This window comes from Poecilia formosa, unplaced genomic scaffold, assembly GCF_000485575.1.
Source record: "Poecilia formosa unplaced genomic scaffold, Poecilia_formosa-5.1.2 Scaffold349, whole genome shotgun sequence".
Taxonomy (NCBI): domain Eukaryota; kingdom Metazoa; phylum Chordata; class Actinopteri; order Cyprinodontiformes; family Poeciliidae; genus Poecilia; species Poecilia formosa.
This window is the reverse complement of record NW_006800288.1, coordinates 411,510-426,256: the sequence shown is the minus strand read 5'-3', so window position 1 is coordinate 426,256 and position 14,747 is coordinate 411,510. Positions and strand designations below refer to the sequence as shown.

The 14,747-nt window shown below is 40.0% G+C and overlaps 1 protein-coding gene across 2 annotated transcripts in view; it reads left to right on the top strand.

The window, feature by feature from the left end:
- Positions 1-1,335: 1,335 nt before the first annotated feature.
- Positions 1,336-14,747, top strand: part of LOC103153409 (collagen alpha-1(IX) chain-like) — a 30,065-nt gene continuing 16,653 nt past the window's right edge. Inside the window, exons 1-7 of one of the 2 annotated variants that reach the window (XM_007574322.2) lie at positions 1,336-1,501; positions 6,663-6,748; positions 8,412-8,483; positions 8,911-9,040; positions 12,059-12,455; positions 12,865-12,945; positions 14,598-14,615. In XM_007574322.2, the coding sequence (XP_007574384.1) occupies positions 1,473-1,501; positions 6,663-6,748; positions 8,412-8,483; positions 8,911-9,040; positions 12,059-12,455; positions 12,865-12,945; positions 14,598-14,615 (813 nt within the window). In that variant the 5' untranslated portion in view covers positions 1,336-1,472. The remainder of the gene's footprint in view (positions 1,502-6,662; positions 6,749-8,411; positions 8,484-8,910; positions 9,041-12,058; positions 12,456-12,864; positions 12,946-14,597; positions 14,616-14,747) is intronic. The other variant, XM_016661915.1, reaches the window with a different exon arrangement.

Here is a 14,747-nt window from a genome sequence, read left to right as displayed (position 1 = left end):
TATATATATATATATATGTATATATATGGTATGGTAGGAGACAGATAATCTGGGAAAAGATGGATCTCCTCCATCTCCTCCCAGAGCTACTATTTTCATCTGAAGAGATGCACCTCTCCTGACCAAAAACAACCAGTCAAAGCCAGGAGGAGGGCCTTAGCGCTGTCAATCACCTTTGTGTACACACTGCTAAATGTGCAAATGGTGGAAAAGAACTTACCAATCCAGGAAAACTGTTTATCCACGCCATCGGTGGCCATACCAAGTAGCCTTAGCATTTCTGGCAAACTCTTCAATGGGGATTACGCTGTAGTGTAGCAGACTGGAAGGGGAAGAATGAATGAGGGTTGTGAGCAGCAGGTGTGATTGACAGCGATAAGACCCACTTCCTGCTCTGATTGGTTGTTCCTAGTTAGCACTGGGAGCACTGGGAGTAGGCAGAGGAGCTGGATATTTTCGCAGATCATCTTTCTCACACCATACTGCCACAGCATAGTGACAGTTTCAACAAATACTTAAAAAAAATGTTTGTTTGATTTTTTTAAAATAAAAGTTACATACTGCAGCATTAATATGAGCATCAGGGGTTCAGTTGATTTTGATGTTATTTGATTCCTACTAGAATTACTAGAATTAATTTCCCTCCCTTTGCAAAACCAGCTTCAGAGAAATTAACATCTGAATGCAGTTCCTGCTCTTCAACGCGGCTTCTGTAGAAGTACTGACATATCTTTAAAAAGAAAGAAAAAAAAAGAAAAAATCATGGAAGATTTTCTTGCGAGAATTGTCAGAACGGCTGTAAAAGCCGAAGAAATATCAGAGCATTAAGAAATCTCACAGAACATTTTCTGTTAGGATGTGGCGTTCCTCCTAGAAGTCTGCCTGTGGTCGTCGTTTTACGTTCTCAGATCTTCTAGAGAGCAGATCAAACACTGCAGGATCAATTACACAACCTGCAGCGTACAGAAGCAGCATGTCTCGTCTCCTCTAGGCATCTTCAGATAATAACAAGGCTTTCCTTGTGTCAACACCACCAGCTAACATTCTTCTGCTTCACTGCTCAGCATACGTGATTATGAAATCCGCTCCTTCGTTACGGAGAGGACGATTATCTAGATAATTATGCATGTGGGGGGATGTGTTATTAGGAGAAACTTAATGGTGTTCCTATAAAAAGTCTTTGGGGCTTCTGCAACTTTTTTACATGTTGGTAATAAAACCCAAGTTGCCACCTCCTAAAGAGCTCCTGGCCAATGGGAAACCATTGAACAAACTTTTATGTGGCCTCTAAAAACGCTTGAACATCCCCTGCACCACTTCTGTCAGCCAGTCCTCATCATGAGCAGGTAGGGCCGGCTTCAGGGAGGGGGATTTTTTTTCTGACATCCGCAGCTCCTTCTGTTCCTTGCACCTTACATCCCAGAGAGCGTTTCTGCCAAGACCGACTATCCCTGTTTCAGAAAATTGGAAGCATGGCCTTCCGCTGCTCTGCTTCGAAGAGGTAAGTATCTCATGCTGAACTTCTATCTCAGAATCTTTTCTCTTACCAACTCCTGGTTCTAGAAACTGTCTGGTAGCAATAGTTACTCTTATATTGCTGCCAAAACTATAAAAAGGATTGAGCTAACATCTTAAGAGTATCTGTCCATACCTTTTTATTGTAATCATTGCTAAACATAGTTATGTCTGACTCTGTAAGGATTGCTAGATATTGGTTAAGGTTGGACAGAATCATGCCTGGAGGGTTGGGTTGTTCTCAAACTTGAAGGAGCACCAAAGGGGCATCCCAGAGTTGGTGTCAGTAAGTGGAAAGTACCTTACACTTTCAGTAATGCCCAGAAATTATGTAAACAGTAAATGTTAGTCAGTAGAGGTGTAACTATAATTTTTCCTGATGAGGTGAGACAAGACACTTCCGCAAATCAAACAAAGGTTTCACTAATGATAAACTGTAACCAGTGCTATTACACAATAGTTTTTGCACATTCTTTCTGTTTTCCTTTAATGCAGTTAGCTGTATGAATTAATAAAATGAGAAAAAAAGCATCTCTCTATAGTATCTTAAGTTCAGTTAAGCAACTAGATGTCAACTGTAGCATGATCCTATTTCCTGTCTTTTTTAAGGATGATAGGCCAGCTCCTGCCGAATATGCAACATCTTTGCTCTCAACAGCAGTTGTACAGTAAAAAAGGCACAAACCATGGGAGAGCAACAGACTTCTGTAAGATGCTGATAATGGGTTATGAATAGGTTTCTTGGGGAGTTTAGTGGTGATCCAGTGTCATGCTAACCTGGGATGAAATGGTGAATCTTGATTCACCAAGATTCACCAAGAAGCAGAAACAAGACCTTGTTTCTGCTTCAAGGTCTTGTTATTACCAACAACAAGACCTTGTTGTTGGTAACAAGACCTTGTTTGATCAATCAATCAAGGTCTTGTTTCTGCTTCTTTAAGACCATTTCATAGAGCAACGGGTCTGAGACAGAAACCTTGACATTCTTTATAACAGCGATACTTTCCGGCTCAATCTGGGTTGTTGAACTGACAACTGAAAGGACATGAAGTCCCTACAGCAATTTCTGGGTCTCCTTTGGGATCGCCTGTTATTGAAGAACGCCTCCTGGGTGCCTCCCTTTGGAGACGCCTAGATGAGGAGGTGGAGCAACTGCTCCCACCAGACTACAGAGCTCCTCATCTCATCTTAAAGCTCATTGACAAAAGGCAGGTCAGCTGCTTGTAACAATTCCACCCCATAGAGCCATAAGTGAGGGTCAGAAGGTCAATCAAAAACTTTACTTTCTGGTTCAGGTCTTTCATCCCCACAATAGACTAAAGTAGCACCCACAACTGCAGACTCAATCCATCCAATGTTTCATCCAACTATCATTTGAGAGAAAGACACCAAGATAATTAAGATACTTAAACTCCTCTGCTGTTGGCAGAGATTCACCCCCAACCTGAACGGAGAGTTCCATCTTTTTTGGGTCACTATAGAGAGTTGGGATGATTTGTCAGGTACAGTGCTTCTTGTTGGTGGTGTGTACACAGGTTGCTGGACCCCATAGTTGAAGACCTGGTCCTCTTACTAAGGCTTGCCACTACAAAGAGGTCCTGATATCCCTACTTATAGTCCTGGTACCTCTGGGGTTAATCCTGAAGTCACCACATCCATACCTGAAAGGTTCATCCAATGTTCTGGATGATGTTGGCTCAGAATCAATGTTCCAAGTTCCCTGGATAACTCGTTTTGTAAAGTCATTGGAAAACCTCCACCAAAGAAATGTAGCTAACTAACAATAGCTGCACTTCCATTACTTATGTGCATAATACTTTGTCAATATTCCAATCTTGAAAAAACACAATTCCACAAGTGTGGCGATTCCATTTAACAAGAAATGCCACAACATCACATGTAAATAAGTTTGTTCACATCTCAAGTCATTGAAAAACATGCTGCATCATCAATATCAACTTCCTACTACTTCCTGTCGTCGTCTTTGTATTTTCCACCACCAGTACTAACATCCGGTTGGTGATCACGTGACTCGTGTGATACAAAAAAAAGTGTTTCCACTTCAGTTTTGTGAAATATACAAATTTTGACATGGCCGAAAAACCATCTTATCCATGTGCAAAAAACGTTTCATTCAAAAAAGGTGTGTTTTTTTTTTTTCAAAACTGGTGTATTTCCATTAAGTAAATTTATTTTCATAATTCCAATTTGCGCAATTTTATGGTAAATGCAAACCCAGTCATTGTTCAATGGGTTAGGGTAGATATGTATGTCTATTTGTGCAACTGATCAGCATATATATTCTGGATAACTTTTTGGTCAACTAGATTTTGTGTTCAGTTTATTTGAACTCCAAATTCCCACACCAAAAGCTCTTAGTATCAAATAAATGCCACAATTACGGTAATTATATTTTTGACCTGCAAAAACTAGGATTTACATGGAAATGATAATAAATAACTGAAACAGTAAATGGGTCAGCTTTGTCACATTTAAAAAATAATGTGGCAAAGCTGTACCTGCTTTGTCACATTACCTGATTTATTACTGTTTGTACTTTGAGGTCATTACACATTTCAAAAGTTGAATACTGTACCAATAAAACTCTGCCAGACTCAAGAATCTAGCTCCTCTAGTGATTACCATATGGCAATTAAGTAAAAAAAAACAACAAGTACTTTTAAAGTATTTATAATTATAGTAAGTAAGATATGTAAAAGATAACATAACATGTCTTTTTATGCTTTACCTGTAGCAAAACTTAAGCATATTCTCGCTGAACTATACATGTTTGAGTGTATAGGAGATGGGTCCATATTAAAAGCTGGACAGTCTTCCGAGCTTTAGATGTGTTCTTGTTACATCACACCTCATTGAAATAACTAAATCATTTCCTCAGCCTGTTCCGCTGGCTCGGCAGTAGCCCTGCTAATGATCAATTTATTTAAATTGGCTGGACTCAAGCAAGGAAATTTCTTAAACATGTACAACACTGGCCCTTGAGTACCCAAATTACCAGACCCTTACTTACATATATTCTGCTTTGAAGAAAGATTGGGATTGAAGGCAGACAGCCCTCCCACTGGGTTTCTGAAGATGTTCTTTTAAGGTGTACAGCAAAACAACTCCACCTCTGAAGAGACCCCAGTGACTTACCCTTTAGTCATTCTGATGACACTTCACTCACACACCATTCAACATACCTTCTTTTCCTCAAGCAAACATACACTAAGCTAATGTCTCATACTGTGGAGATGGGCTACACCCACTACAACACCTCCCCTAGTTCTATTTCTCACACTGACAAGCTGCAATTTCAGCTTTTGGAAAGGAGTCGTCGCTATTAAAGTCGGCCTTCCTGATGATGGGTTCGGATGAGTGTAGAAAGCTGTCAAAAATCAAGACAGAAAGGCTGAAAGGAAGCTAAAGGAAGACAGTGTCAGAGTGATGATAGAATGCTACACAAACATATGTTTATTGCCAAGAAAGATTATACAGGAAAGCCGTATGACTATTCCTGTTTTTTTGCCCCCCATTCATCCTTACCTATATATCAACTTCCCTGTCTCAAACTACTTTCAGCTTAAACAATGATGTACAATATTGCTGCTTATGTAAAGGATTGGCTAAAGTAGAAAAAGTCAGCTTCAACCCTTTAACATTTGAAATGTTTAGGTTAGGTTCTAACCCGTGTAATTCAAGGACAACAACTGTATTGGAGAGAATTATTTCTTTACCAGAAGCAAAACATGAAAGGACTGAGACGTTATGGAAAGCTGAAATAGACTTGCCGCTGTTACTTTGAGCCACCACACAAGATGGTCAAAGTCCTTAACAGCTGACCAATGTGGAGGCTAAAATGCTTTGCTGTTTGAGTGCATGATGTAGCCGGCCAAGCAAAATAAGGCAGAATCACAGCATCCTCCATTAGGTCCTGTGTTGATCTGCCTCAAGACAGATCATGAGGAAGTTTTTTACTTTCTTGACAAGTCAGGAAATGACTCAGAACATACCAAATTTTGGTTGATCTAACTGTAGTGGCTGTTACATGTAGAGCCCTCTTTTGTGTCTTCACAACAGTATTTGTGCTGTCTTCCTTGCTCCTCATCAAAATAAATCCTTGTGGTTTTCTGAAGTACTGCTGCTGTAACAGTCTTCCTCACCATCTTGACCGCAAAAGTCATTATGCAGTCATGTTTCCCTTGATATGCTGGCCCTGACACAGGAGAGTGTCATTTCCATGTCCGTTTCATATTTTTGTACTTTTTCTTCAAAGAAGCAAGAATTCTAACTGTTCTGCTTTCTAAATAGTCAAAACATCAACATGAGATGCATGGTGGCCTAAATGTAATGTATTTTCCTGTGGAAAACTCACAAACAACCTATTAGAGCAATATATTTTTAATCTAATAAGTGGTGTAATGTTTGAAACTGTGTTATTGTACTATTACTAACTAATGCTGATATTTGTGCTGTCTCCATTTTGAGCTTCAAATACACAACACAAACATCTCTAGCAGCTAATGCTAGCTTACGTTTTAGGAGCAATAATCTTGTCGATGATGATTCTTTCATTGTTTGTTTACAATTCCGTCTTTCTTTAAATGTCACATGAAGATATTTTTAAAAATCGGTTAACTTAAGCGTTATGAAAATGAGCCCAGCTGAAGATTTGGACAAGAAACAAAGAATAAACTGCATTTTTAACAGGCTAGTTATAAAAATGAAAGGCATGTCAGGTATTTGTATATTTTGAACTAAAATAAACTTGGATGTATCGATCACCTGTTTCTGTAGTTGTGTTTTCCTTTCACTCCTTTCTTTCTTTAAGCTAACAACATTACCTTAAGTTAAGCTAGAGGATGCTAGCTTTCTTTAAGCCAGTGTCATTACTTTAACCATCCTTGCTAGCTTAATGTTTCAATAACATTTGTTTGATTTCTTTCCATTTACTGGAGTCAAAAGGAAGCACAGTTTAAGCAATGGTAGGAATTTTTCCTTTTACGTGCCAAGACTGAGTACCAAGGTCACTGGCTAAGTGCTGCGTGACATTCCTGCGGCGTTTTATCGATTCAGATAAAAGGGAAAATGTCAAACAGAGTGAGACACATGACCGAATACTGATTTTTACTACCGTTCCTCAACAGAAAGCAACAATGCCATCCATCAGTGTCGACACGCTCCCTCCTGTGTGTGGCTCTTCTTTCCCACCTCGCTGCACCAGCTCTTGGACGTGAGTACAGCCTCCTTCTCTAAAAATCCTCCTGAAGTGCACATCTTGCAAACTCCAGTGTTTCTGTGAGCCTGTTCAGCAAAAACCCAACAAGGAAAGGTAAAAGCAGCATTCGCGCAGAGCAGCACTGCTAGGTCTATCTCATTATTAGAGGACACAAGGGCCAGAAATAGCAGACAGTGTGCTGCTCTGTGTCAAGGCATTAAATCAGATTAATCCTCCTCTCTGATAATCACAACATTCCCTTTCCCTGCTCTCATTTCGAGGCTTGACAAATCCAACATGGACGCGCAAGGAGCGCCACGCGCGGCAATGCATTGCGGAATCCGCCTCATTATCACGGCACGCGCGCGCGCACACACACACGCAGACGCACGTGCAGCCCTAGCCGCGGTTCATCTCCACCTCATTGCGCTAATGACAGGTTCTCTGCACGTAATGTCGCGGCCGGCAGTAACTTTTAACAACTTGAGGCTAACATGCTCAGTCAGTTTTAAGTGTTTTGCGGTGGTAAATATGGGATTATAAATACCGTTTCACCGGTTTATCTCGTTTCTCAGCAGTTTGTGTGGGATGTAGGAAGGGCTTCCAGATGTGTTGTTTTCATGCTGATAGTTGTTAACGAGCTGACTCAGAGGGCTGAATTGATGAGCCCCTCTGGCGGCTCCTGTCCTCGGGTTATACCCGTTTCCCTAGCAACAAACAAAATATGCATATACAATAGCAACAATTATAACATCAATAAAAAACGGCTGATTATAAGCATGCCGCCATGTTCAATCAGGAAGTTTTTAATGATTCTTGCTGAAGAATTGCTACGTCCCAATGCTGTTTTCTTCTAAAGTCAATGCTAGGCAGACATAATGAACCCAGTCTCACCAGTTAGCTTCACCATGAATGTACCTGCTATATAGCATCTACTATCATCATCATTTCATTCAACTCCAGAGAAGACAGGTAAGGAAGAAATCCCACTGATCAGCAGTTAGCATAGTTTGAGGACAGAATACAAGCAACAAACTATAATAGCAAATCCTATGAGACTTTCTGGTGACACAAACAGAGTACTACCTTTTCTTGATTTATAAGTGGAGAAAAGGCATGGAAACCCAACCAGATGGAAAAGCCAAACAGGAATATAGACAGATGCAAGTTCTTAAGATTATTCTTGTGATGTTGTTTGCTTCCCCCTCCGCCCCCCATATATAGCTTTACTGACAGCTTGGGAATGATTGGACTCAAACTTTGGTCTCACATGTAAACTTGAAGCCGTTGCAACTCAAAAGGAGCCGTACTACTTCAGTATGCTTACTGAAATGTTGAAAAAGTGGCTTCAGTTTGCTAATACCAGCTTGCTTCCTGTTCAACTTGTACATGCACTAAAGCAAAATCAGTATTTTTTTTTATTTAGTATGCTTTTGTGAAATCTTCCAGATTTGTTAGTGAAAAACACCCAAAAAAGAAAAAAAAAGAATGTGTCTTTAAAGTTCTGTAACAGAGCCTTGCATTAAAATTGCAAACCAGTGCATTTTGATGGGAATCTCTTTTGACATGAAAGACATTGACTTTCATTTAGCTGTCTCCTGAAATCAAATGTGATATTTGTCAAACTCATTTATGAAAAAGACCTATGTCCTCACTGTCTTCTTGTTTGTGACGTCAGAATTAGACCTGAGCCGACTGGACGGGGACACTGTCTGCCCACCGATAAGAAACGGACAAGATGACCTTCCAGGTAAAAAAAAAAAAAAGAAAAAAGAAAAAACAAGAAGGAATACAGTAGGCAAAGAAAAAGCAGGTAATTTCATCACCGAGCGATGATTGGTTAGGTTGCATTCAAGGGAATCTAAACTTTCCACTTGAGTTTTACAGAATTTTTGTGAACAGCTCAGCAAGTCTGTAACTGCTCTCTGCAGCAGTAATGACTTTCCAAAACATCTGTATGCAATTGCTTGGTGGTTTCATTAAGGAGCTTAATATGGCCACACTTTCTGGATATAACAGGAAACATAAGCCGTTTCTTACACACCATCTCCACTTTTGATCTGAAAACCAAAGATAACGTAAATGCGGAGATAACATCTTCGCTCTCTCCGGCAGCAAAGACATCTCAAATTCCTGACATGCCCCTTCCCTCCCTGCCCCCCATCTCCTGTCGACAGGTTTTGATCTGATCACCCAGTTCCAGCTGGACGTGATTCCCCTGAAAGGTGTGAGGAAGGTGGATGGCTCCACGCCCCTCCAGGTGGCCTACCGTCTCGACAGGGAGGCCAACTTTCAAATTCCAACCATGTAAGTACAGTACGGGAGGCTTCGGAGGAAGACATGAAACCACACAAAAAGTGGAGTGCGCCACAGCGGCCTCCTGATGCAGGTGGTGCATTATTACAGGCGCAGATGTTGCAGTGTGCCGAGCAGCATGTAATTGGTTGGGGCCAAAAAAATAAAAAAACATGCCCAGACGTTTCTTGGCCTTCCTCACACACATGCACAGCAGAGCAGAATGTTTGTGTGTGTGTGTGTGTGTGTGTTCTCCTTGCTTGCCTTTGCGGTGATAAATTAGTCTATTTTGCTTGCTGAAGGTTTTAGAATAAAAAATGAAATAAGTCTGGTTTCCTCTGCAGGCTGTAATTAAAGGTTTGCTTTGCCATCCTGAGTGCGCCTGCTCTGCTACCCTGGGGCCAAGTTGAAGGGAGAAGCTGTTATTCAGAAGATTTGTCATTCTCATATATAGATATATATACTCAATTTAAAAGAAAAATTAATAATAAATGTGCAATTTCCTCTCTATGAAGTTAGACAGCCTTCAAACTTTTCAACATTTTAAGCATTGACGTTTTTACACCCTTGTGTACTTTCAGTCAAATTCTTGCATCTTTCAAAGTTCCTATTCAGCCCTCTTAATTTGATACCCTAAATGAAATTTAAGGCAGCCAATTAGCTTGTATATAATTTCATTTCTGAATAAAGATTCTCAGAGAATGCTGCTAATCAAACAATGTCGTAAACACAACAAAACAGAGCAGACAGAGAGACAGCTAGCAAGAAGACTAAAGCCAGGTTAGGTGATAAACAAATGTTAATAAATGAAAATGGAACGACAACTCCAAACGCATCAAGATACGATTGTCCCACTCAACTAGTCAGGTAAGGAAAGTTAAGGTAAAATCTTGCTTCTGTTACAAAGACTGTGAAAATCATTCATGCTTTTATTACAACACACATAGAATCACAATCTTCCCTACAACATCTCCAAAGTGATTCAAAATACTGCAGTCCGACTTTTAACAGGAACACGGAAACAAGAAAATATAACGCCAGTTAAGGGCAGCTTGTATCTTATTGGATTGATTTTAAGATTCTTTTAATAGTTTTAAAAGGTTTAGCCCCGGCTTATCTTCAGGCCCTTCTCTATGTCTGTTCTTGATCCAAATAAATAACTGTTTTTATAGGTTCCAAGAGTCAAACTTAAGAGTAGAGGTAATAGTACCTTCGCTCTTGCTGCTCCTATCTTATGGAAAAACCTACATTTTCATATTAGATCTATTCATAGTTTGGATCTTCTAAGGCGCCTTTTAAAACCCATTTCTATTCAATGACCCGATATTGTAACTTAGATTTTTCAGCTGTTGTGTTTTATTGTTGAGTCTTATTTTATTGTGGGTTTGTGATCATTGGTGTAGTCACAAGCTGTTTTATATGGTGCTTTATTACTAAATTGACAATATATTGTGATGGAAGACGCCCCGGTCAGAAAACATTAAAATTAATATCTGGTCAATCTGGTAAACATGCGAAACAGCATACAGCGCTCATGCTCTTCATCCAATCTGATTGAGCTTGAACTGTGTAGCAGAGAGAAACTGGTAAAAATTTCTGTCCCTAAATGTGTAAATGTCAAGAGGCTATGCCACACTTTACAAAAATAAAGTGAAACAATACAGTACTTTCTGATGCCTCATCCATTAAAACCCCAAAAACATACATTGAAGTTGTATGTTTCAATTACAATTCACATTCACAAAAGGCCTTCTGCCTTTTGTAATGGGCAAAAAGGCAAAATTCAAGGGGTGCCAATACTTTTACATACCTATGCAAATGTTTAGCTTGCGATTTTTGTGCTGCATTTAGTTTCAACTAGCTGATTTCTGGACATAGACCTGCTTCCTGGACCGAGTATACGTTGAAGGCTTTAGCAGCATTACATAACCAAGGTTGCCTTCGGTGTTTCCCAGAGTGCCTGCACCGCTCTGTTTGGACTAATGTTAGTTTCTGTATGCCAGCTTTACTTAAGAGGCTGTTACGCAAGTCACTGGCACCCCTCACCAACGCCACTCAGGCCCGGTGCCCTGAATGCAAATACCTCATTTTTATTCCCCTGCAACGTCTTGTGGTACAGGCAATGCCTCCTTAGCTTTGACTGTTCTCCTTCTCTCATCAACTGCGGGGCAAGAAGCGCCACATGCTTCCAGACTTTCTGACGTGAGGCAACACTTGGTAGAGAAGTTTTCATTCATTTCATTAGGCTACAGGAAACCCCTTCTTTTATTGCCTCGCCTCAATCATTTACGACTCAGCAGAAGTTCGGTTGCAGTGGCCATTCATGAATTTACCGCCTTCTGAGAGGTTGGCTTGTCAAAATCACAGAGAGTACCTGACTGTTAATCAGGTCTGCATGATGTGACTGATTTATACACCAAAGCTATGATGCTAGCTCTTCTTTGAATCTCAAAGACAGAGATGACAGGGCTCAAAGTTATTTGGATCAAAGTCTTTGTGAGTTGTGACACCACTCGGTACCTTTGAGTACCATTCATTAAAAAAGTCTCCAACTGCATTTCCATTACAAATATGTGCAAAACTTTGTAAATGTTCTGCTAATGTCAAACTATTTTGACAATGTAGTGTTCCCATTTAATAAGAAACACAATTAAAAACACATGTGAATATGTGTGTTACTTCAAAAAATCATTAAAAATCATGCAGCGCCATCATCCTCCAACTACTTCCTGTCATTTTGTTCTTTGTGGTTTCCACCAGAGGGAACATCTGGTTGTTGATCACCAGATGTTGACTCGTGTGATGCGAAAAAGTGTTTCCATTGTAGTTTTGCAAAAATAAATCAATTTTGATACGGTCAAAAAATAGCCACCTCATCCTGGCGCCAAAACTTCTGATAGAAAAACAAGTTTTATTTGAAATTGGCATGTTCCAATTAACCAAATTTATTTTCAAAATGTCAAATTGCACAATTACACGGTTAATGGAAACCCAGCGACTGTCTATTGTTCTCTTCACCTTCATCTGCAGGCTTAACTTTCCTCGGAGTTTCCCTGATGAGTACTCCTTCATGACCACCTTTCGCATGATCAAGAACACGGTCAGCAAGGTTTGGAATGTCTGGCAAATAGTGGACGAAGATGGCCACAAGCAGGCTGGCCTCAGGCTAAACGGCGACCAGCAGGCCTTGGAGTACTTCCTGATGGGCGCGGATGGGAACCTGCAGACCGTCACCTTCCTCGGCCTGTCCGTGCTCTTCAACACCAAGTGGCACAAGGTGATGATCGGCGTCGAGCGCGACCAGGTCACACTGTACGTGGACTGCCAACCTGTGGATCAGAAACCCATCAAGGGCAAAGGACCCATCAACACAGAGGGAGACACGCTGATTGGCAGGCTGGATGCTGACCCAGATGCCTCTGTTGTGGTAAGCCCCAGATGGAAACCAATGCGCGCTGCGTCTAATCGTGTGCCCTGGCTCCGCTCTCAAGCATCGTCAGGAAAACGGCTCTTTCTTTGAACAAATGCATTCAGCTTTATGTGCAAGCTGAGCTCTGCTATAATTTCTAAAGTGCTGCTGTCATAGCTAAACTGCTCAGCTGGGTTCCAGACGGTAGAAATGGAGGGAAATAACTTAATCCCTGCAGAGAACTGCATGAGTGGAAAATCAGGAGCCCCTCAACAAAAGACTACCGATTCTGAACTGAAAAGAAATAACCATCATTATGAAGGATCTCATTACCCTTCTTTATCGTTACAAGATAACCCTACTATCTAACTTTGAATATTCTGTAACATTAACATCTTTGGGTTTTTTATTTATTTATTTTTTTCAGTTTGAGCTCCAGTGGATGTTAATCCACTGCGATCCAAAGAGAGCCCAGAGAGAGAGCTGCAATGAGCTTCCTGCCGCCGAGGTACAGAAACAAGGACTCAGGTCTGCTCAGCTCCGCACTCACACAGGCAGCACCGGCAACAGTCAGGTGGAGATAAAGAAAGATAAATACAAGGACAAGGATTCTCAGTTCTACAAGATGCAGAGGTTGAAAGTGATCGTGTTGAGAGCTGTGACACAATGCTACTTGTAAAGTCCAAACCCGACTCTGGGACACAGTCAGAACACAATAAAGATGTATCTCTATTGATGTCTACAAGATCACCCTTTAAAAATGTCATTATTTTTGAAAAGTGAACCTAAGCTGATCTGCCAAGAACAAATTTTGCTTTAATCCAAATGTTAGCGTTAGCTTACTAGTATTGTGCTGCTTTTCATTCGACCACAAAGTCAAAATTTGAATCCAGGAAATTTGACCACTTTTTGTTAAAAATGGTAGATCTCATGCAAACTGGATGTTTTTGTTTTTTTTCTGGTATGGGATTGGAGAAATTCCACAATTATTCCAAAACCTGTACAACCAATTATAGTTTCTAAAGTTTAATGAAGTTATTTCATGTTTCATTATTTTGACCCAAAACACATAATTCAAATCCAGTTCAAGTCCAAAAATCATCATCATTCATGTTATTTTTCATTCTAAGCGTATGCACTGTAATTCCATTCCAGTTACAATTCAGAAAACCAGTAAGATGTACAAGTTGTTGTATTTCTTACAGCTAAGATTTGCTAACAGTGATTGGAAACACAAGCTAATATCCCAATCACCCTCCTCATTGACCTTTCAAGCACTATAGCAACAGGTAAAGTTTAGAAAATTAGATGCCTGATTTATTGGGATATAAGTAGACAGCAATTCAAATAAAAATACTTTAGCACCAGCAAATACATCAACTATATTCTGACATTATATTGAAAGACTAGGTTTGTTAAAAACCTCCATCTTTGAGAGTCGTTGTGTTTAATTATTATCAAACAGGAAATTCAGACTTGAGATTACAACCCTCAAGATGCCGATCTGATGAATTACATTTCATGTCTTAAGGGTCACAAATCAGATGTACAACTTGAAAATGCAATAATTTGCTGTTCCCCCATCATCTCGATCACCGATGAAGATAAATGTGATCATAAATATAGTTTCAATTATGTACCATTTGAGAATTTCATTTTTCATTTCAGTAGCGTCCTGAACACACACACATACGCACGCACACACGCATACACACATAAAGCAATATAGCGTTTATGACATTTATGATTAAATAATGATATCTTTTATTTCTCTGTGGATGAAGAGCAGCTATTAAGATGTCTGCCTCCTAGACACTGACGTAGCTCGCAATGAAAATGCCACTCTGCCGTCTCACATTTCATCCCGTCTGCGGCGTTATGAATCAGGATGGCCATAAATCCATTTTATTCTGTCACACGTAATAAAATGTAAATGACTGCAGCCTTAATAGACAGAAACTACCTGTCCAGATACGCTCTGCTAGCTTTCAGGCTAACATGGGGATTGTAGATGTAGACTTTGGTGTTACTAAAGGACAGCATGATAATTATTACTCACCACTATGAATATGAACACGTGCGCTTCTGCTGACACTTTGGTGAAGGTGATGGACTTCTTCAACTAACTTTCCTTTTATCTGATTTCTCTTGCTTCTGCAGATGTTTGCCAATGCTGAGGTATTTATTTTTTCTACTCTTCCTTCTTTTTGCTTGGGATTTAAAACTGGTCAGCTGTTTTTTTTTTTTTTTTTGGGTTTTAAAACGGGCTGGGTGTTTTTTTTTTTTTTTTGGTGCTATGGTTGCCTAATC